This window comes from Electrophorus electricus, chromosome 9, assembly GCF_041902795.1.
Source record: "Electrophorus electricus isolate QZ-2024a chromosome 9, ASM4190279v1, whole genome shotgun sequence".
In the NCBI taxonomy this organism is placed as follows: Eukaryota; Metazoa; Chordata; class Actinopteri; order Gymnotiformes; family Gymnotidae; genus Electrophorus; species Electrophorus electricus.
In genome coordinates this window covers 22,822,212-22,844,764 of record NC_137505.1, presented here as the reverse complement: position 1 = coordinate 22,844,764, position 22,553 = coordinate 22,822,212, and the positions used below count along the sequence as shown (strand labels likewise).

The following is a 22,553-nucleotide window of genomic DNA, read 5'->3' as shown; positions in this document are numbered from 1 at the left end:
GTGAAAAGTTCAGGATAGACATTTAACCTTTTTCTATTATTCAGCCCATTCAATTAGTCAGGGCATGGACTCTCATTGCAGTCCTGTACAGTCTGGTGATTTCCCTGCTCTAAAACACGTACTAAACCTGGAAATTATCTGGTTGGTTGAGTGTTGTAGCAGTGAAATTTGTGAATTTGTGCTGGATTTGTATTGTGCAGGAGCTAAGATGGGGAGCACTGCATGTCCTAAAGGCACTGCAGTCATAGCTGCTGTGAGGAAAGTGATCAAAATCAAAACAAAAGCAGTCAGTGTTTGTTCTTGGACCCAAATCAAAACTATCCTAAAAGCAATGCTATACCAACATCTCTTGGGGTTCTTTTAGAAAGTGTTAAAAAAAAATCAACAGCTTCCAGATACTGATACTCAAGGAGAGATACTCAAGGAGAGAATTCAAGGCCTTGGGACCATATAAATTTTAAAAAGCCTAACCTTTCAGGTCTTAGATATGGCAAACATATTAATTTTTGTTGATCTGATCAATCTAAGTGCATTAGATAATCAATTTAACAATGATCTATGTGGAGCACGCCTAACAACTATTACTAAGAGAAGGGGCACCATAAAGTAAAAGAACTTTAAGATAAATTCAAAATGATAGGGAATGGTGTTTAATGGTGTTACATTTCCAATGAGTAGTCCAGATATGACAGTCCTACAATAAAAGACATATATCAAAGGCCAAAATAGGTTTTTCCCTGTCAGCAGTGGAGACAGGATACTTAATATATTATGTAGGTGACATTATGCTGTTTTGCAGTCATTACTTCGGTTCTTCAAGGTGAGGTAACAGTCAAACATGACTCATGACAGATTCTTAATGTAGTTTTATTCTTTCGAAGACAAGGGGTCTAAATGCAATTATATTCCAATATGTTTTTCTCTATGCTTCATTTCACCAAGAACTTCTTTTTTATCATCATTTAAATTCATAAAATGAAACATCCAGAAATTAATGATGTCAAGAGAAAAAGTGGATATGACACCAAAATCTATTAATTAAATAAGTGGCATGCATTTAATTTAATGCACTTTTTACATATCCAGGACGCATGATTTTTTGTTTACTGTTTGTCTCCTCCCTGTAATCCCTGTCACGCCTCAGTAACTCACACTTTCTGCTAATCTGTCAGCAAGCTTTTGGAGTTCCCACTTTGAAGCATGGTTAATAAGAGGAGGCTGAACTGGGCTTCATTATATTTTTAATCCATTTCATGTTGCAAGCACTTTGTTTGTGTGCCCAGCATTAATGTTTGGCTTAAAGTGCTGTTCTATCAAAGGGGATCTCATCCTCCAAAAAAAAAAAAAACAGTTGACGAACTTCAGAAAATGGCTGCATTAGTGAGTTCAGTCTTCTCCTGGGAAAAGCTTACCAAATGAGTGACGTATCAGTCCAATAGTAATAATTTGTCTGCACATTACCATGCCTGAATGCAAAAGAGCTGGTTATGTAACCCTTCTTAGAATTATAACACCAGTCAAAATTACCAGTCAGTTTGGATACATCTGACTATTAGCTCCATTATTCTCTTTAAAACCATTTTGATCTAAAGTCTTGTATTTGTTTCTAGGGAAACATAAATAGTGAAATTAAATGCTTATGTATGAAATTATTTCTAAAACATTTTAAGTAACAGATCTATTATATTTTTATCAAATAAAATATCTTGTAAAATGCTTCCCTAACATGTAGTTATCTTATTTAGAGCTTTAGCTTCTCAATAAAGAGGTGCTCATCATATGTAGGATCTTGTTACGTACTGGTCGAAAAGCATTCCAGAAGGCTGGTCTGAAGAATTTAAATTAAAATACACTTTAACTTCTCACCTTTTAGTCACTATATAATACCACATGTCATTTGAAACTTTTTATGTCTAGAAACTTTACAAACCTTTTCTAAAATGTAGAAAAAAGTAAGAAAGTTAAGTAAGAGTAGATGTAGTGTCCAAACCTTTGCCTGGTACCATATATGTTGAAATGTGTAGATCATACATACCCAGAATGGGAGACATCAGGGCATTGAGTATTATATAGTACATTATAGTATTATATAGTATATTATAGTATTAAATAGTATATAATACTATTAAATAGACACATTATATTAACTGATGATGCCACTGCATGATAAGATGGCAAACAATTGGAACATACAATGCACACACAGTTTAAGTCAAAAAACTATTAAGATGGTGTCAGAGTAACAGCTTTTAGAAACAAGCCAATGACAACCCAATATCCCGTACCCAGTTACCCTCCATGGGTGGAAGACCATTCAGTGTAGCTGCTCCACACCTCTGCAATACACTGCCTGACCATATTCAGGCCTGCAGTGGGCTTCTCCTCTCAACCAGCACCATAAAACCTATCCAGCATAAGTAATCTTTCATGTTTCTACTATGCAATCAGTAGGTTTTGTTTTTTTTTTGGTTTATGTCTTATACTGACTCTAGTTTATGGATGCTTGTTGGTTTGTCTCTTAAGTTGTTTGAGAAAGTCAGTTTTGAATAATAATACATTTTATTGTTATTTTTGTTGTTGTTGTCTTTAGAAGGAAACCTACATTAATATACTCCTGAACACTGACAGGGAAAAAGTTTAAATGGATAACTTCAGGTTTTGCCATTGCATATTTCAAACAATTTGCCATGAATAGAAAACACAGACATGATCCCAAAGGAGGGAAAAAAACACTTCCCTTCTCTTTCAGAGACCTTTGGTGACAGGGTCAGAAGAAATAAGTGCGGCTTATAACAACTGAGGGCAAAGAATGACTTCTGTAACAGTGAACTACTGCTTATTATGACAGAGTAGAAATGACTCATGTGATACCACCTATGGCAGGGGTCGGAGCACACTACTCTGTAGACCTTCTACATAAAAAAAACACTGGCTGCAAAAAGATGCTAGACTGCACCATCATAAATAAGTTTGTTTGAGTGTGTGTGAGGTGTTTTTGAGGTATCAAAATCTAACTTTTGTTTTTAACATAACACAGTATGCATACTTTTTACATTTTCTCACCCGTTGCACATCTAAACCAAAGGCTATGTAATTTATGCAGTACGGTCCTGGTCCCTTCCACATTCACGATAGATTTAGTCATCACACAAGAGCTGTGTGGTAATGTAGAACAGATTGCTGTTGAAGTCTTGGATCCCTACTGCTTATATTTGCATGCTTTTGCATGTGCTGATTAAAATAACAGCTACTTCCACGCATTGACTTCCCTTGCTTTCACTAGTGCCCTAAATGTGTCCCATGCATCCTCAACAGTCCACGACAAGGTCAATAACCAAAACTCCCAGTTAAGTTCCACTCTAGATTTAGGTGCATCTTAGAAAGAAAAGAAAAGTCACCCTCTGATCATAGTCTGAAAATCAGAGCAGTCAGGTGCTACACGCAATCCCACTATGGCATGTAGTGTACATGTTTTGTTATGTGGTACACATGTTTACGTTGTGTAGTATACATGTTTATGTTATGTGGTATACAGGTTCATGTTATGTGGTATACAGGTACATGTTATGTGGTATACATGTTTATGTTATGTGGTATACATGTTTTTGTTATGTGGTATACATGTTTACATTGTGTAGTATACATGTTTATGTTATGTGGTATACAGGTACATGTTATGTGGTATACATGTTTACGTTACGTTATACATGTTTAAGTTATGTAGCGTACATGTTTATGTTATGTTATGTTAGTGATTTGGATCACTTGCAGATAGACTCTTTTCCATTTGGACTGAAAAGCTCAGTCCATCTGTCCATAGTCCATACATATTTCTCCACTGCATATAATCCAAATACAATACTTTAACAGTGACTCACAAAAGTCTGTTTAATCATTATCAAACCAAATGTGTTAAGATTTCTTTACAAGACTGTCACCTAAATTTATTCAGTGGGCATGGTTCATAATCATCAGTGGTTCATAAATTCTTCCAAAAAATTCCCCATGGTTCATAAATCCTCAGTGTATTGTCTGATCATTACTGACCTGACACGCATGGTCTAGCTTTGAGTCAGCATACGGGCATGCTCAGTTGTTGAGTCATCATGGGGGCGTGTCCTGGCTTTGAGTCGGCATAGGGGCATGGTCAGTCGTTGAGTCATCATGGGGGCGTGTTCTGGCTTGGGTCATTATACGGGCATGGTCAGTTGTTGAGTCATCTTGGGGGCGTGTCCTGGCTTTGAGTCAGCATAAGGGCATGGTCAGTCATTGAGTCATCATGGCGGGGGGGGGCGTGTCCTGGCTTTGAGTCATCTTGGGTGAGCAATATCATGAAAACTGCTACAGTGCAGTAGCTCAGACCCATGTACAAACTGGACAAACTACAGGGGGACACTAGTCTTAGTCTAAATATGATAGAATTTAATCAACAGAAAGTGTTATAATATGAAGCAGTAGAACACCATTGGGTACCTCTTATCCAAGCATTGTTATAGCAGCATCATAAGAGGTCATCAGCACCACTTAGAAGCTACTGGGGGGGGGGAAGCAGTGTCATTCACTAATACAACATCCCCTAATATCCTGTTGAAAAGATCCATGTAGAAAGCAAAGAAGACTTTCATATGATTTGAATGCTTGTTTATGGGCATGCACATTTCAGTTTTATCAATAATAGACAGTTACACAGACAAGTGCAAAAAAGCATGAAGAGCTGGTGACAGAAGATTGCGTTTTTGACAGGCATGATACATGCAGATGATTCATTAAAACATCAATGTCTGCTCTGATATACATCTGACTAAAAATGGTTCTCTTGCTTTGGGTCCAAATTATTAGTAACATACATATTCAATCTAGTTGTTTTCTAGTTTATTTTGACTGATAAGGCTTGACAGGCTTGTCCTGGCATTCTCCCACAAAGTCACATGAATGCAGAGCTATAGGCACTTCCCCTTTTAATTTGTTAGAACTACAATTGTTTGGACTAGTCTGAGATTGGTCTGCCAGATTACATTTATGGCTCAATTTACACCAAGTCAATGAAATGTGGTGGTATTGTGCTCTGACACTGATTCCTAGATTATTAGGTGGCAGCAACAACCTACTTAAAAGAAAGTCAGACAGCCTTAGTGCACGGTCCAAGGGAACTGCCCAAGTGACAGAGGTACAGCTACCCAAGTCTCCAATTATAGCTGGAGAGACTGGATTTCACTGTAATACGCCACACTGTGTTCATTTATTTGTTCAAAAATGGTAGCTTTTGTTATTAATACAATTTGATTTTAAATGTGCTTTTATTATAAATATAAAAACTAACTCTAAGAAACTAAAAAAAGAGATCAACTCCTCTGCAGCTTCTGACTGGACTGGTTACAGGTTTGTCAGTTAATTTGTAATTGTCAAAGCTTCAAAAAGTTTAAAATCTTCTTTTCAAAAAGAAATTACAAAAACTAACTGAAATAAAAGATTTCCCCAGCACAGTGAGTTAAAGCCCAGAGAGAACCTATGCAGGAGTAGTCCATTTCACAGTACTAAATCTGTCAATGAGGTATGCTCATGAGACAGATGAAGAACGTAAATTAAAGAGAAATTATACAGATAATCTGTTACATTTACAAATACCATTGACTGAAGAATTCATGAAAGTATAATTCAAAAATTTGTGTTTTGCATAATCATTTACTCAGTGCCACAGGAACTGTTCCTAGGCTTATAATGTCCTTAGTCCGATAAGTATATTACTGCCCCAAGGCTTCCATTACAAGTGAAGGGGTTTTTAATTATTTTCTAAATGCAGCGAAATGTTAACGTTTTTATATGTGAAACAGCAAGGTTCATGAGTCAAGTCTCTGGGTGCTAGTCTGATTGGTCCCCCTTACAAAATTTTTGTTTAGTCCCATTATTTGCTATAAGCATTCCATTGTACAATGCAAGTATTGCTGTATGCAAGTAACAAGAATATTGACTACAGCTTTACTTGTACAAAACAGTCAATCCCATTTTTTTTTTAACGTTTAGCATTTTAACGTGCATTCTCAGTTGCAAAGACATGGAACGGTGCCCATATCACATACACCAGTCCAGAGAACGTGCGAGGAGCAGTTGCGGAATGTTCAATGCGACAAATCCAAAAACACGAATCCAGTAACAAAATTCTCAACAAGAGGCATATGCCAAAAAAAAAACAAAAGTAACAAAGTAAACAGGAAAACAAGCATAAGAGGTAATCCAGACTTGTTCCTAGACAGACAATGGTAAGATTAGAGCCAGGTGCAAAGGCAAAGGTATAGAGAATGCTTAAAATCACAGACTACAATATAGCTAGTCAATGTAGACTTCGTAACTTTGCTATCAGTCTAGCTTGATAGCATACTTTTAACTAAACTACAGGCCAGCTAGCTTGCTGTCCATACCAAGCTAAATGTTACTTGATCTATTACTGGAAATCAAAGCCAAAAGAACATCAGCCACAGTACAAATTCAGGGAAAACTGTGGTAAATCAGTCTCTGCAAACCCATCTTTGTTAAGGACATCACACAGAGCTTGCTGGTCTTGCATAAGACCAGAAATCTGTTTCACTAGCCATGATCTGATCCAAGTATCAAATTGATGTTGAAGTGACACAAATTGTCCCCCAAAATACACAAAATTGGCTGCATTTCCATCAGCTTTGTTTGGGCATCTCATGCCTAGTTGGACATCATATCTGTAAAATCATTTTCACTACAGGAATAGAAGACAGAAAAATAGCTAGCATTGCACCAACCCAAAGTTGATGACACCTGGAAAATGGAGCACATTGCACCTGGTAAAAAAAGGAGTCCTATTTCCCTTGTGCATAAACCATATCCAGAGACATTCACACAAATTTATATATGTCAACTGATGGGAAATGAAGAAAAAGAAGGAAAAAAAACATGGAACAAACTAAATATAATTTCATTTTTATGGTCTATTCATTTTTACCATATGACCAGTTTTGGTTATTGCTGGTCTTAGAATGGTCATTGCTGACCTGTGTGCAGATGTACAGGTTCACCTGCTCTCTCAAGTTCATACTGTAAGGTCAGTTAGCAGCAGAGAGTTTCAGCTTTGGCTTAAAGCACAGGAGCTAGGAGGACATGTAGGGTGAACAGAGGAGATTCCATTAGGGAAGTGGCAATACTGTTACACATACCAACAATCAGATGTCAGGACATCGAGTCTCTAAAGGCCATACTGCATTTTACTCAGCTTGAGTCTGTTAACCCTATGTCTATTAAAATTATGTCTTTTAACCCAATGTGGTTGTCTTTATTAACCAGGTTTTATGCTCCACTGTTGTGTGCTGGCTACAGATTTGGATTCTGCAGCCAGGCTCCCTACACACATTTAAAACTCATAGAGCAGCTTTAATGAATTATAATGAATTACATAATATTTAATGGTACAAAATGGTATGCAAAAATAACCTTAAAATGTGTCTCATTTTGTAAAAATAAAATGATGGGTGGTGTATAGTTCAAGTTCAGAAAGTCCTCACCAAGAGCTTCTTTCAGCCAGTGGGACTGGACAAGCCGGCAGTTAAAATTAACGGGTGAATTTGATTAGGTGACACAAAATACTAGTAGGATTTTTACCTTTTGAACATGAAATTTTACACTTTTGGAAAATAGTAGTCTTATACTTCAGGCAGCTCTAAACAGACACACACATACACAGAAACATACATATTTTAGTGTTCAAAGTAGTAAGGTAGCATTTGGAGGATTAAAAGATTTCAGCTCCCTGGTTCCTGACCTAAAGAGCATTTCTGATTCAATATGGTTTCTTAAAATGTTCTTTTTTATGAAAAAAAAAAAAAAAAAAAAAGAATGACTGTTTACTTCTCAAGTGGATTATGTGAATTTTGCAGAAACATTTAAATAATCATTCTTCTTTAAATCCTGAAAAATATTAGCATCTAAAGTAAAGTCAGAAACAGCCCAAAGAGAATAAGCTTCCAATGCTGATTTAAGAATAGGTGCATCAGTACAGTTCTTTGCCTGTTGAGCTATTACTGTAAGTAAAATAAATACACACACACACACACACATACACAAACACACACAGCTTCTGGGTCACGCTACCTCCATGAGCCTCCATCTCCATATCAATACTTTTCTGTGTACCTGCTGAAGAATCCCCAGGAAACCCATTCTGCACACTACTGATGTGTAGCTAGTGCGGTAAGATGGCAGCTTGTGACTCTTTCTCTGGCCCATTGATCTTCCCTCCGTCTTTAAATGAGTTTCAGGGGTGAGGTTCCGAGGCGTTTTTATCTCATGTCATTTGCCAGAGCTTTCGCTGATGTCCCTGGCGGCCCCCACTGTACACCTCCAGGGCCTCAAAGGAAACCGAAGCAGCTGATCGATAGCTGTTCGCATTGCTTCCCGGTTCACGTGAAACTCAGACAGGTTTAAGAAGATAACAGTGCCGAAAAGTCACTTGAAGGTACTTGGAAACTTATTCTGTCAGGCCCTGGCAACTGTTTGACAGTGAGGCTCGATAAAGCCATTTTGTTCCTCTTTTTCTTTCTTTCTTATGACTCTTGCGGTCTAAACATAAATGCCAATATTAGAGGAAAATCTGACAATATGTCAAAAAATTGTAGGAAAATAATTAATTATTATATTCATGAAGGGTCTTGTTTATTTTGTGAGAGCTTAAGGATCATACAAATTACATTGTGACCACAATTTTAAAAAATCTATAGTATGGTCAATAAGCTAAGGACATGTTCAATTTAATAGTTGTTCCAACTGTTTTCCAACTGATGTTTTTATTAAGGAACAAATTAGAAGAAAGAGTGTCTGCTGGTATAATGTAATGATAATTTTCCCACTATAAACGTAAAGTTTTCAACAAAGGCTTAAGTTAACACTCTTTGAATCTTTCTATTCCATGGATGTGCTAAGATCTAAAGTAGTGAGTTTATTTCCACTGTATTATGGATATATCAGTGTTAGTCTGAACTCTCCATCTTCTTTAAAAAGAGTCATCTTTTCCCTTCTGGGTACAATATTGGTGTTTGAATCTTCTTAATAAAAAGCTCTAATTGATTTGTTTTGCTTTAATACCTTAAATTATCCAAAAAAAAAAAAAAGGTTTTACAATACAAAATACAAAATAAACAATGTAAATACACAGCATTAACCAAACCACCATAAGTTATGTCAGGTTATAATAGCAAGGCCAAAGTCAGGCAGAGCAGATTGTTATTATACACTCCTTCACCACCAAAATGCAATGATTCATTTACTCCTGGCTGAGGTTTTCCATCAGGCACCATACTCCACTAAGAGTCTTCAGATCTGTTTTCATCTTAACTGAATTACAGATTCTGCGATGTCTCCACAGAGATATCTACTAGTCGCCATTACAATTTGTTGTTGCTGTTATGTGTTTATGTGTTTGTGTCTTTACCTTGAGATATATTGCACCAAAACCTAAATGTTTAATTTATTGTCCTAATCAAGCCCATATATGTTTTATCAAATAGGCTCTGTAAATTAAACTTTTGGAAAAGACATTCATCTCTTTTGGAGAGGACGTACACTCTGTTAAAGAGCCTTCAGACAGCATGGTGACAAGTGTATCCCAGCTAATGATTTTTTGAAGATCTAATTTCTAGATGTAAATGGGGTTTGTGGGCAACACAGACTCCGCTGCAATGCTTGAATGTCTGTCTTGCCATTTGCTAAAACAGCAGGTCCATATGACCTTGTACCTCAAATCTGGACAGAATTCACCTGCAGAGTATCAAGTAGCCATGCTTGGCTCTCCTGAAGTGTTGGCATTCCTTGGATGTCTGTCTCTCCTTAACCACCCCATGCTTGGACAGTGCTGGACTGTTGCATTAACATCACCTGCTGTTTCACTGAGGAGTGCTAATTAAATTTGGAATCCAATTACAGCAATGGTAATGAAATTTCCAAATGTGGAAACTCTTAATCTGTTCGTTGAGGTGTTTAATTACTAGAGGGTGTGCAATGGGGAGATATACAGCACCACTGGATTTGGAGAGAGAGGTTGTGCCATCGTAGGCCTTGGTCGGACATGTTCCAAATCCAAAACAAAGAGGTTTACTGAACCTTCATCTCATCAGGGCACCACTGCTCGATGACTAAGTTAAGCGCAGAGGAAATGGGGAAGTGAATTAGCTGGCTTGAAAAAACAAGAGAAGAAGGAAAGAATAGAAAGGAATCAGACTGTGGGGCTTCAGGACATTTTGAGTCTTCATTTAAGGACACAGTTGATGCCTGAAGAGCACAGATAAACATCACTGGCAGTTTGTCTTTGAAGAAATTATGTTTGTTAATGTTGGAGGACCCTGAACAGAGAGAAAAAGATAAGTCCCACTTGGTCTTGAAAACCCTGGCCTACCAAATATTCCCCTAAAATGACATTACAAAACCAAACAGGGTACTGTAGAGGCATACTGTAGGCTTGGATTATGGTTTTCTCACTTCCAGAAGGGAAGGAAAGTATCCATAATAAACAGAAGGCAGAAAAGGCCCTTTTAAATGCTATTCGGTGTGTTTGTGACAGCCAGCCCTCTCACACTCAACGCTCGCTGTTTATTGTGCAGTCCACAATACTGGGGTATGACAATTTTACTGCTGCTTCCACTGCACTCTATAAATAATAGAGGAAGGCCAATCGCTAGTGGAGGAATTTACCTTTGTTCTCTCAGACCTCATGCTGGGCTTTTTCTATGGTAGTTTCCCAGTTTCCAAGGGACGCTCTGATTGAGACAAATAGAATGATGGGCCCATGTAAACCCTCACATGTGCTCGTGCAGACCCTGCATCCAAGTGGATGGTTTAGATTAATTCATTCTTTAACTCAGGAGATGGAAAAATGAATAAAATAATAGCTCATATAGGTTTGCTGTCTCATGTAGTTAAGAGAGCTGCTGTCAGACAGTTTGTTATTTAGAACTAAGAGGGTAGATAGAACTGTGAAGTAAGCATCCGTTGTATCAGACTTCATGGGAGCAAAACCAAAACTACAGTATGGTGTTGTATCAACCATTCCAGCGTGACATACATGAATTACAAAATTACATACCTGACAATCAAATCAATAAGAAGAAGAAGAAGAAGAAGAAGAAGAAGAAGAAGAAGAAGAAGAAGAAGGTTTTTCAAATTATCGAATGTCATTTTCTCCGCCCTTGTACACGATATGGGCAAAAGTATTAGGACACCCACACATTAAACCTACATGGGCTTTTATGACATCTCATTCTAAATCAGAAGACATTAATATGAAGTGTGTCCCCATCTGCAGCTATAACAGCTTCCACTCTTCTGGAAAGGCTTTCTACAATATTTTGCAGTCTGTCTGTGGGAATTTTTGCCCATTCATCCAGAAAAGCATTTGGACACTGATGTTGATCGAGAGGGCCTGTCTTGCAATCTCTGTTCTAGTTCATCCCAAAGGTGTTTGAAGGAGTTAACTTCACGCCTCTGTGTGGGTCAGTCAAGTTCTTCCACACCAAACTCACCAAACCATATGTTTATGGATGTTGCTTTGTGCACTGGGGCACAGTCACGCTGACAAAGAAAAGCCATCCCCAAACTGTTCCCACAAAGTTGAAAGCATACAACTGTACACAATGTCCTGGTATGCTGAAGCATTAAGATTTCCCTTCAATGGAACTAAGGGGTCTAGGCTAACCCCTGAAAAACAAGCCCATAGCATTATCCCTCCTCCACCAAACTTTACAGATGGCACAAATGTTGGTGACTTTTATGCAATATACACCTCAGCACTCGATGACCCTGCTCAGTAACTTTACATGGTCCATCATTTCATGGCTGAGTTGCTATTGTTCCTAAAAGCTTCCACTTTTCAATAATACCACTCACAGTCAATCGTTGAATGACTAGGAGGGCAGAAAATTCATGAACTGACTTGTTGCAGTGGTGCCTATTACAGTACCACACTTAAATTCAGTGAGCTCTTTAGAACGACCCATTCTTTCACAAATGTTTGTCAAGGCAGATTGCATGGCTGGGTGCTTGAATTTATACAACCGTGGTAATGGGACCAAATAAAACACCAGAATTCAATAATTAAGACGTGTGCCTCAGTACTTTTGTCCATACAGTGTATATTTGATCATCTCATTTTGATCTGTAGGGGTTTTAATATCAAATTGCATTTCTTTATGTGTCCACATGGGGCAGACAATGCTTTTGATCTGGGTTTTTTTTTTCCTATTTAGCAGCTCACAAGGCTATGCAAGACTCAGTGGTAAAGCCTGAGGGACACAGAGGTTTAGCAGATAAAGCTGTCCTCCAGCCCCCGAGGTGAATCGATAGTTTTCATTGTTGCAGCTTAGCCAGTAAGAGGGGAAGGAGGAGTCGGATTTCATGCGCAAGGAGCATGACATTTTTCCAAACAGTGTGCCTAGCCTGGTTTAAGAAACAGAAAGCATAGAACTATGGTGATATCACTGTGTCACTGTGATGTAGGTTTTACTGATCCCTCATCGCCGCCTGAAGCCTGTGTTCCACCGGATATAAGCTATACAAGTGAACAGATTTCCAGTTTGTAATAAACTTGATTAAACAGAAGATTCTATCTGTTTGAAACACTGGGATGTATGCACTTCTATACTGCATACAGTATAACCCTGAAAAAATGTATGTATGTGTGTATGTGTACATATCTGTGTGTGCATGTATTTTTTTATTTATTTTTATGAAGAGTAGAGGGATAAATAAGCCACTTATGCAACACACCAGTCATGTGATTAATCCTAGCTGTGACTGCTATAGAGGCAAGATACACAGCTCACAATCAATTAACAAAAATATGAATTACCTGTCATGAAAATCATGTAAGCACTTAAGCTTAGAAATTTATTCTTATAACATTCCAAGGCCTTAAGATGTCATATATCATGAAGCTTTTATATATTTTTGATATAATATATTTTAAAGCTTTGATCCAATTCTCAAGCACCTTTTACTGGTTTAAAAAGTCCAGGTATTAGTACACATTTCTCACTCTGAACTATCTCTGAGATTTCATTCCACTTTAAAATCTATCATCTCTGAGTCATAATCTCCCAAGAGCTTTCTACAGCTCGATTATGCATCTCCCATTATCGCAAAGAATTCATCATTTAAATCCATTAACAGCAAAAGAAATGAGATTTGAAAGAGACTGCGGCCCACATTGAAGGTGTTTACCCCGTCTGAAATAGAGCTCTCAGCTGTGTTCATGCAGTAGAAAGATGTTTTCACACCTGAGTTCATGGGGCATAATGTGTCTGAAACTCTGGTACATGCTCACTCTACATTGGCTAGGAAGGCACCTTTCTGTCCTTTTCAACAAGTGAAATGCTGTTCGCCCAAGGTGGGGATAACTAACCCCTCTGTGTCCCTGTGCATAGGCTGTGATCTGCTCTCATGCTGATGGCGATGTGGAGGTTAACTGTAATCCAAGCATCTTTTACCATTGCTGGAGTCATTCACACTTGTCCTCTGTCATTTGTCTTTCATGGTCATCAGCAGAACCATCATTTCACAGGGAAGCTTTGGAAACTTCAAAGAAAATTTAAAAAAAAGTTTTTCCATTAGTGTATGTTTCTTCTGCTCTTAAATACAACAACCCTACATTGCTTTAGAAGATAGTGAATTGTCACTCAGTAAGCTAAGTGATAGCTATCAAATACAATATTTTGTAAATATGCGTATTACAGTAGTATAGCTTACCTGTGTATTTTATTTAGATTTGAAACACTTAGAAACTATTAGAATTATATGATGCAATTAATTAATGCATTAATGATGCAATATATATGTACTGTAATGCAATCACAGTACATTGCATTATATATATATATATATATATATATATATATGTGTGTGTGTGTGTATACACACACACATATATATATATATATATATATATATATATATATATATATAATGCAATGTACTATGATTGCATTATATTTTTATTTAATTGTTGAAATATATCATAATTGCAATATATATAATGCAATTATGTACTATGATTGCATTATATTTTTATTTAATTGTTGAAATATATCATAACATAGATTTTATTATATGTCATGTGGGGTTTTGCCTAAGGCAGTTCTGCCTAAGGCAATACTGACTCATCCTTTACCTCATTAGCTGAGCTTCCTTCCTCTCTTCAACAGAGCCCACGACCTGATGGAGAGTAGCCACTAACCATGGTTCCCATTATTTCTACTGTCTCCCATGCTGCTAGCAAGCCAGGTGACAGCTGTTTGGAAGAAAGAGTACAGCAGTGCTCGTGTGACTAACCGCGTCAGAGTTCAGATCGAGTTAACGTGCCAGGTATGTATCAGAGGCTTGTGAGTGGAGAAGGAATGGGAGAGAGAGAGAGAGAGAGAGAGAGAGAGAGAGAGAGAGAGAGAGAGAGAGAGAGAGAGAGAGAGCACTAAGCATGAATGTACTGAAGATTAAACAAATGAGTGGAGTCATTAAGTGGTGGTATGACATGGATGTAATGATGAAGGTATAGTGAGGTGCAGGAGTAAGCACAAAGGTCAGTAGAATGCATGCACCACCCATGCCTAACCCTAAATTTAGCCAGCCATGCACACCACCCCATGATCTTAACCACAGAATACATTACACAATATGGTGTATCATCTAGATGTTATATGTTAGACGCTAGATGGTATATTATCTTGATGTATTATCTAGATGTTATTTAATAAAGTATATGCATCATATACATATTATTAATGTTCAAAAACAATCTTAACTTCAGATGGTAAAATGCATCGTTCTTTATAGCTTCTGTATCTGCAGAATCCTGTTATGTGTAAATAAGGAAGCAAGTAATTAAATGAATGAATAAATATCTTAATGGGATAGACCTCATTCAATGTCCCAGTGTCCACTATGGTATTGAACTGTTATGTCCATGGACACACCAAAAATAAATAAATAAATCTTGAGTGAGTCACATTAATAAACAATAGTGAGATAAAATTCCTGTGTAAACATAAAATAGCTAAAGTGCTGTATCCAAGGACCAATCTGCTTGGTTTGCTGATTTCATTCACACCTCTGATGTGTCCCAAGCAATGGTGAATTTCCACATCTGGGTTAAAGGCAAATGAAACCCAGTTTTGTAGAGCACCACTTCAACTGTGAAAGCAAATCAATAAGTGAATTAATGAACACTGTTTGAATTACTCCAGCTTTGGACCAGATTATGTAAAACACCTTCAACAGATTTGCTGCAAAATATATGGGCTATAGATCTGTCCCACAGACAAACTTTGTACTATGATATCCATTGCAGTTATGGCCAAACATGGTATATCTTTGTGCAAAATATGCAATTGATATTCAACAAATTAACAATTATAAACAGAGCTAGAAGAGACTCACCAAGCAATTCCTGGCCCACAGTGAAACCTTAGGGATTGTCAAAAAAATCCACATCATTAGATGATCCCATGCTGTGTAAAGACCCAAACACTACCAGCCACCATGAGATGTGACCTTTTCGCTGATCCCCAAGCAGTCCTCATTCATTACCCCCCATCCTGTGGCTGCGTCAGAGCAAGGCTTGTCCTTATAACGAAACCTTAGTGCTCCAGTTGCCATGTCAACTTCCCCAGTACATGTCACAGGAGATGTTCCAGTGTGGGCAGGAGATAGCTGGAGGTGATTTAAAACAGGGTGCACGACCACAACAGGGTACGATGTGTCTAGTGGCATGCTACACAGCTGTGGGAGTTGTTATGTGGCAAAGCTGAGAGTGGTGTTGATGGTGATAAGGTGATGGTGTTGGGGTGATGATGATGATGATGGTGTTGGTAATGATGAAGATGATAGTGTTACTAAGGATGGATGTGGTGATGATGATAATGAGGAGGAGGAGGATTATTATTATTATTATTATTATGGTGTTAGTGATAATGGCAGAACACTTTGTCAGATGAAGCAGGGCTGAGCAGACTTGCCAAGTTCACTATTTTAACATCAGGAGACTTTTAAGTCTTCACATCACATAACATATTTTCCCTTTACTATACCATAAAGCACTCTTCACATAACTGAGATTCTACCAAAATGAATATGTCCTGCAAAAGTATTATTATTATTATTATTATTATTATTATTATTATTATTATTATTAACAGGTCTGTTCAAAGCAAGGAGTGCATACCCTTTTCTAAAACCCCTTAAAATTATACAGCCATTCACCATCCCTCCTGAACTGTACTGCCAAAAAACGTGATGTGATTTAATACTAGTGAACAGCATTAATTACAGGTTCAAGGCAGTCTCTTAACACTGAGGAGAGCTCAGTATGGAATATGCACCAGGGGAGGATGTGTGTTACAACTGTCATAAGTGGTATTACAAGATAACCCAGAGTTTGCTGCCTTGTGTAAAGGCACTGTGCTGCATTTGAGTGTGTCCATAATACTTAACTGGAGGGGAGAAGAAGCACAGAGAGCATCAGAGGAACAGCTTTTGTGAATGATAGAGAGAGATGAAACACACACACACACACACACACACACACACACACATTCTCACACACAGCAAGGCAGTTCAGAACACTATTTCAAAAGGCAGCACTCAAAAAGAGGATATTAAATAATACAAGGGAAATATAGGACCACATGCAACAATGGGAATGTATTGAATTCTATGAATTCCTATCATTATCTTGACTCTTTGAAATGTTCACTTTGCACAATTATAATCTCGTTATGCATATTTCTGTATAGCTGTTAGTGTACATTTCTGTGCCTAATATACAGACAGACAGATGTACTTTATTGTCTCCAGTCATACAAAGAGCAAAATACACCAGCACAAAACAGTGACTAACTTTGAGTATGACAATCAAGATGAAAAAATCCAGACAAAGAAAAGAGTATATTAACAGCCATGGTGAAAAACGCTAGACAGACAGTCTATTATAATCTGGTTCTAGATGTGTGGATAATGTCCATGCACAGACTCTGTCCTTAGATGGTATGTCAGGAGCCATAATTCTGCAATGTGGTAGCCAGTACAAATGATCCCCAGAAGTGCTACCTAAAACACCATGCTTACTAAATAATCCAGTGGCCAAAAGTGCTCACTGCTAGATTAAACCAGCCCCTAGGCAGTTGTGGAGGCCCCTAGGCAGTTGATATCTCAGGGCTCCCCTCACAAATTATCTCAAATTATCTCTTATTATGATCAATTGTCGTAGGGCCCCTAAAAGGCACGGGGCCCATAGATCAGTGCCTACTCTGCCTATATTGAAATATGTCGTTAAAAGTGTCCCAGTATTTTGCTTCAGGGAGGGGATACTATAAGAATTGTTCAGATGTTTTCCAATCGTGCTACCAGTATACTGATATATCATTTGACCTTCAGTTGACATAGCCTATGCATGTAACCAAGTTGTAAAGGCCAAAATGTGACAACATCAACAGTGAGTAGAACATTGTGTCAAACACAGCCAAGCCCAACACAGCTAACTATCCAGAGCAAGTAGGAACACCAGACCACCTGCTAAACACAGCCAAGCCCAAAGCTTACCCTAACACAGATAAGTAACTTGAGCAAGTAGGAAAACCTTTACACCTGCTTATTCAAGTAATTATACAATCGGCCAGTCATCTGGCAGCAATTAAATGCATAACATCATGCACCCACAGGAGTTTCAGTTTAAGAGTTTCAGTTCATGTTCATATCACACATCAGAATGGGGAATAAAATGTGATGTAAGTGTGTTTGACCATGGCATGGTTGCAGGTCTTAGATGGGTCAGATTGAGTATTTCAAATACTGCTCATCTCCTAGGACTATTTCATACAAAATAGTCTCTTACTTCATACAGAATTGTGCAAAAATAAAAAAAAAAACATTCAGTGAGTGGCAGTTCTGAGGGTGGTAACACCTTGTTAAGGAGAGCAGTCAGGAAAGAGTGGCCAAACTGGTTTTAGCTGACAGGAAGGCTGTAGTGTACTAACCAGTATAGGAAGCTATATATCAAAATACGACTCACTACTCTTTACAACCATGCTGAACAGAAAAACATTTCAGAATGCACAACATGTCGAACTATGAGGTGGATGGGCTGCAACAGCAGACCACACTGGGTTCCTCTCTTTTTTAGCCAAGAACAGGAATCTGAAGCTCACTAAAATGGGATACTTGAAATTAAAAACATGTTGCTTGGTCTAATAAATCACAATGTTTGCTACAACATGCATATGGTAGGGTCAGAATTGGGCATAAACCGCATGAATCTATAGACCCAACTTGGCCACTATCAACAAACTAGTTCAGGCTGGTGGTCATGTAATGGTCTGGGAATTGTTTTCTTGGCAAGCACTGGCCCTCCATTACCAGTGGAGCATGGTTTGAATGCCAAAGCCTGTCTGAGTACTATTGGGGACCATGTGCATCCCCTTATGGCCACAATTTACCATCTTATAATGCCTATTTCCAGCATGATAATGCACCATGTCACAAAGCACAAGTCAACTCATCATAGTTCTGCAACAGTGAATTCAGTGTACTTCAGCAGCTTTTCCAGTCACCAGATCCAAATCCAGTAGACCACCTTTGGGATCTGGTGAAATCCCACGAATGTGCAGTTAACCAATCAGCAGCAATTACGTGATGCATTCACGCCAATATGGAACAAAATCTAAAAGGAATGTTTCCAACCCTTTGTGAAAACTGCCATGAACAATTGAGGCACAATTGAGATCACATGGGGGTCCTACACAGATGGGATCTAGAAGAACACAGAGTTTCTGCCCAAACCTCTTGTTTTTTAATGCATGAATGCGCAAAGATACAATTATACTGAAGTACAGTTTAAACATTATGGGAAAAAAAGCAGACAAAGTCAAAAAAGAAGCTTCCCTAAGCCAATGGAGATAAATTGATTTATACATATTTTTTAGTTGACCTAAGGCATTTGCACTGAACAGTATGGGGCTGTATATATCAATATGAGGGCTTTTGCTTTAAGATTCTTTTATATTTCTCTCTGAGGAGCCATTCACCCCAGTTGTGTTCAGGCACACACCAAACATCTTGTTCGATTTTTATTGAATGTATATGCATCACTATTTGACTGTATTAATGTTTATTTATATGCTATTTAGTGAGCTTACAAGCAAAGAAATACTGTCCAGACAAATACCTTATAATTTATTAGCCTACAAGTCTACCGACTATGAGAAACATTCATTAATTACAAACATCTGTCAATTCCACAGTTAAGAGACTATAGCCTGTTCCCATCTGCTGCCATGAACAATTGCATGATGTTAATGATGGTGCACCATGAGCATTACTGGATCCATTACTGGATCTTCTCTCCTTCTGCATTTTATTACTATGCCTTAGATTACTTATGCAGTGAGATTACTTACTGCTCTTATATAAAGAATAGTTGAATTGGTTAATATGATAGCCATAGGAATGCCTCTGTCATGGAAGAGGGGAGATCTTGGTATTCTCCTCCTGCAGACTTTATAGCCATTGTCCATTGGTAGGACAGAGATAGTAGTAGGTGGCGAAGCTTTCTTTTAGCCGAGCTTCCCTAGTTGAATGCATAAGGTGGAATTTCTAAAAATGTAGTGCAATTTTTCAAAGGATATCATTGCTGTTTGTTGGCAGCGTTGCCCAATGTTGTACTGGACTGGATCATATGATGAGAGGCTGCTCTATGCAGCCAGCAGGCTCAGTGGGTAAGGCACGTTAGAGGCAGAAGAGTGGCCCCAGGTGAATCCTCGTCCGCGAAGCTAATCAGCATGTTTAGGGATCGGTCGTCTTTCAAGAACTCTGCTTTGGAGTGCTTTGCAGAAATCACACATCCACTCATACGTTTGCACTACCTCTCCAACCTTAGACACTCCCACTGTCCCTTGATGACTTGGACAAATTCTCGTGCTTACTCGCTCTCTCGCGCACTCTCTCTCTCTTTCTGCTACACACACACACACATACGCACAAACACACAGCTACTGCGGAATTGTATTTAGTAATGCATCGTTAAATGTTTAAATGTATCATTTATTACTGCGCTGTAAAAATGAGGAAGAATGAGACTTTTTAAGTAATATTGATCAATCTTTTACTTCTAGGGCAGAAGCTTTACATAAAGTCAGTGCGTAATAGCTGATAAAGTATGTTTGCTGGAGTACATTTAATTGTTTGTTTATTTATTTATAACGTTTTGTATATTTCAAATTTCGTCACATCGCTCGAGTGCATTCCTTTAAAGCAAGGCTGAGTTTAGGGTCAAACAGGTTTGCTGCGGTTTTCTTCGGATTGTTTACTCCAGTAGGTATGCATGAGCGAGCGTGCAACCAGGCTGCGCGGTCGGAAAGACAAGATTTCTTTCTCCCACATCCTGCTTTTGCGCTGTTCGGATCTTTAGACTGACACACTTATGTCACGAGGTGTCAGTTAACAAAGATAAACTTATCTGCTCTATTTCATAATGATCTTTAAATGACAAGACCACTCATAACCACGAGCGTGTCAATTACCGGTGTCGATGCAGACTGCAAGAAACCGATTCCCTAGGTCATGCAATACTTTAATCTATAACTTTAGGGCCGGAAGCTATCGAGGACTGCGTCCATATTATTTCAAAGCCTCGCAATTATCCAAGTTCCATTGATTTCTGTAACCCTGTGCTCAAACTGGCCAGGCTAGGTTACATGGTCAGGGCGACATGCCCTCTCCTCCGCACACTGCCAGATCAAACCCATTAAAGTGTGCTTCGGGGACGGACGCTGCTTAAAACTGGCCGTCGAAATGCTGGACCGACGCCTCGGCGTTCACACTCCTGCATCCTTCTCACCCAATGAGCGCCATAATACCCACCCCTCCTCTCCGCGACCACGTGATCATAAGCGGACTGGAGACCTGCTGCTCGCGTTCAGTGCGTTATTGTGGAAAACGGGCACCGAGCAATGGGAGTGCACGAGGCGGTCTGACAAACTCGTTGCGCGTTTATGCGCTCGAAGTAAGGAGACTACACCCAGACAATAGGTTCTCTTCGCTACTGGATGTTACAAACTACTTCGGCGCGTTACACAAATGGAAATGCATTTTTTCTTTATGTATGTTTCCTTAAACCACCTCGTTCGTCCCTTTTAGTTTCCTTTTTTTATTTTCACTTTCTGGACATCTTGTACCTGCTTGCTGACCGCCTGGCACGTTTCCCTTAAATCCCAGTACCATCCTCATCCTCCCTTTCATCGTTTCACAACCTCGGCACCCAAAACACCCCTTTTCATATTACAGCTGCACGTCTTCGGTTCGGGCGGATCCGTCGGTTACTCTGAAACAAGCGCTTCATGGGGCAAGCTCCCTCCCTCGGAAGATGTCCCTCTCTTGGCCTCTAAGCTTCCCACCGACGGTTACAGCGTTTGGACTGGGGCTGCCGTTGCTCTTCTGTAAATTGTGTCCGCGTCGCCTGGGCTTTCGGGGAAACTGAGATGGGTTTCACGGCGGCAGCGGTGTTACAGCAGCCTCGACGCCCGTGGAGCCTCATAGTGAGAGACTGGCTGTGGATTGCTGTCGTCTCGTTTATCGCTACTTTCCCGGTGCAACAACTTCGCGCATTTCCGTCTTCCCTTAGTGACTGTCAGACTCCGACGGGATGGAACTGCTCGGGTAAGTGATAGCCGAAGTTGTTCGCTGCTTTCCTCTTTTAGCAGAGCTGTTTGATTCTACATGCGATGTTGTCAGACTACTTGGCGATCGGAAATCACAGCTGCCGACGCAGTGATATAAAAGTTCACCGACACAACGACTTCAAATCTTGTACCAGTTCCAGGGTGTGAGGATTCTTGGTGCTGCGTTACTCCTCCTGGAGATAACGGTCCTCCTTGTCAGTGCCGAGAGGTTGCCCTGTTCAGTCCCAAACGTATACCTGACCGTAAGCCTACAACGAAATATACAGAATATATTCTATATTTATAGAAGCTTTGATACGACGACGATGGTGTGTGATGATAAATGAACCCAACAGCCTGCTAAAATCTGCTTGTTTCTGTTTTGTTTTGTTTTGCTTTGTTTTTACCAACACCTGCAGCGATGTTCAGCTGTGCACATCTGCCTTAAAATTCACCGACATAGTGTGACGGTGCTTATGTTTCACTGGGTGGCAAAGCAAATGGAGTCTATTTCGGACTAGACTGTGGCTGGGGATAGTCTGCTGGAATTCTCCTGCCACAAACGACTCATTTGAGTGAGGAACAAGTTACTTATAAGGATAAGCGGAGGTACTACGCGCACGACACCGCCTCAATGTCTCCAAAACATCGCTCCTTTTTCCTTGTTCAAGGCCTTACAAATCAACAGATATGTTGAATGAATGTCAAACAGCGATACCAACAAGAAAAATTGTAAACTATTTATTAATAATTATAAAAGCAAATGTAATTCGACATTAATGGGCCATATAAGCTAGTCCTTTTTTTTAAGTTTATGAGACTACCTGGTGCTCGGCTTCCCTAACA

General features: G+C 39.0%; 1 protein-coding gene across 2 annotated transcripts in view; it reads left to right on the top strand.

Annotated features, from left to right (window-relative positions):
- Positions 1-20,964: 20,964 nt before the first annotated feature.
- The window catches only part of tmeff2a (transmembrane protein with EGF-like and two follistatin-like domains 2a), a 71,372-nt gene continuing 69,783 nt past the window's right edge, over positions 20,965-22,553 (top strand). The window contains exon 1 of one of the 2 annotated variants that reach the window (XM_027006793.3): positions 20,965-21,705. In XM_027006793.3, the coding sequence (XP_026862594.3) occupies positions 21,528-21,705 (178 nt within the window). In that variant the 5' untranslated portion in view covers positions 20,965-21,527. The remainder of the gene's footprint in view (positions 21,706-22,553) is intronic. The other variant, XM_081720913.1, reaches the window with a different exon arrangement.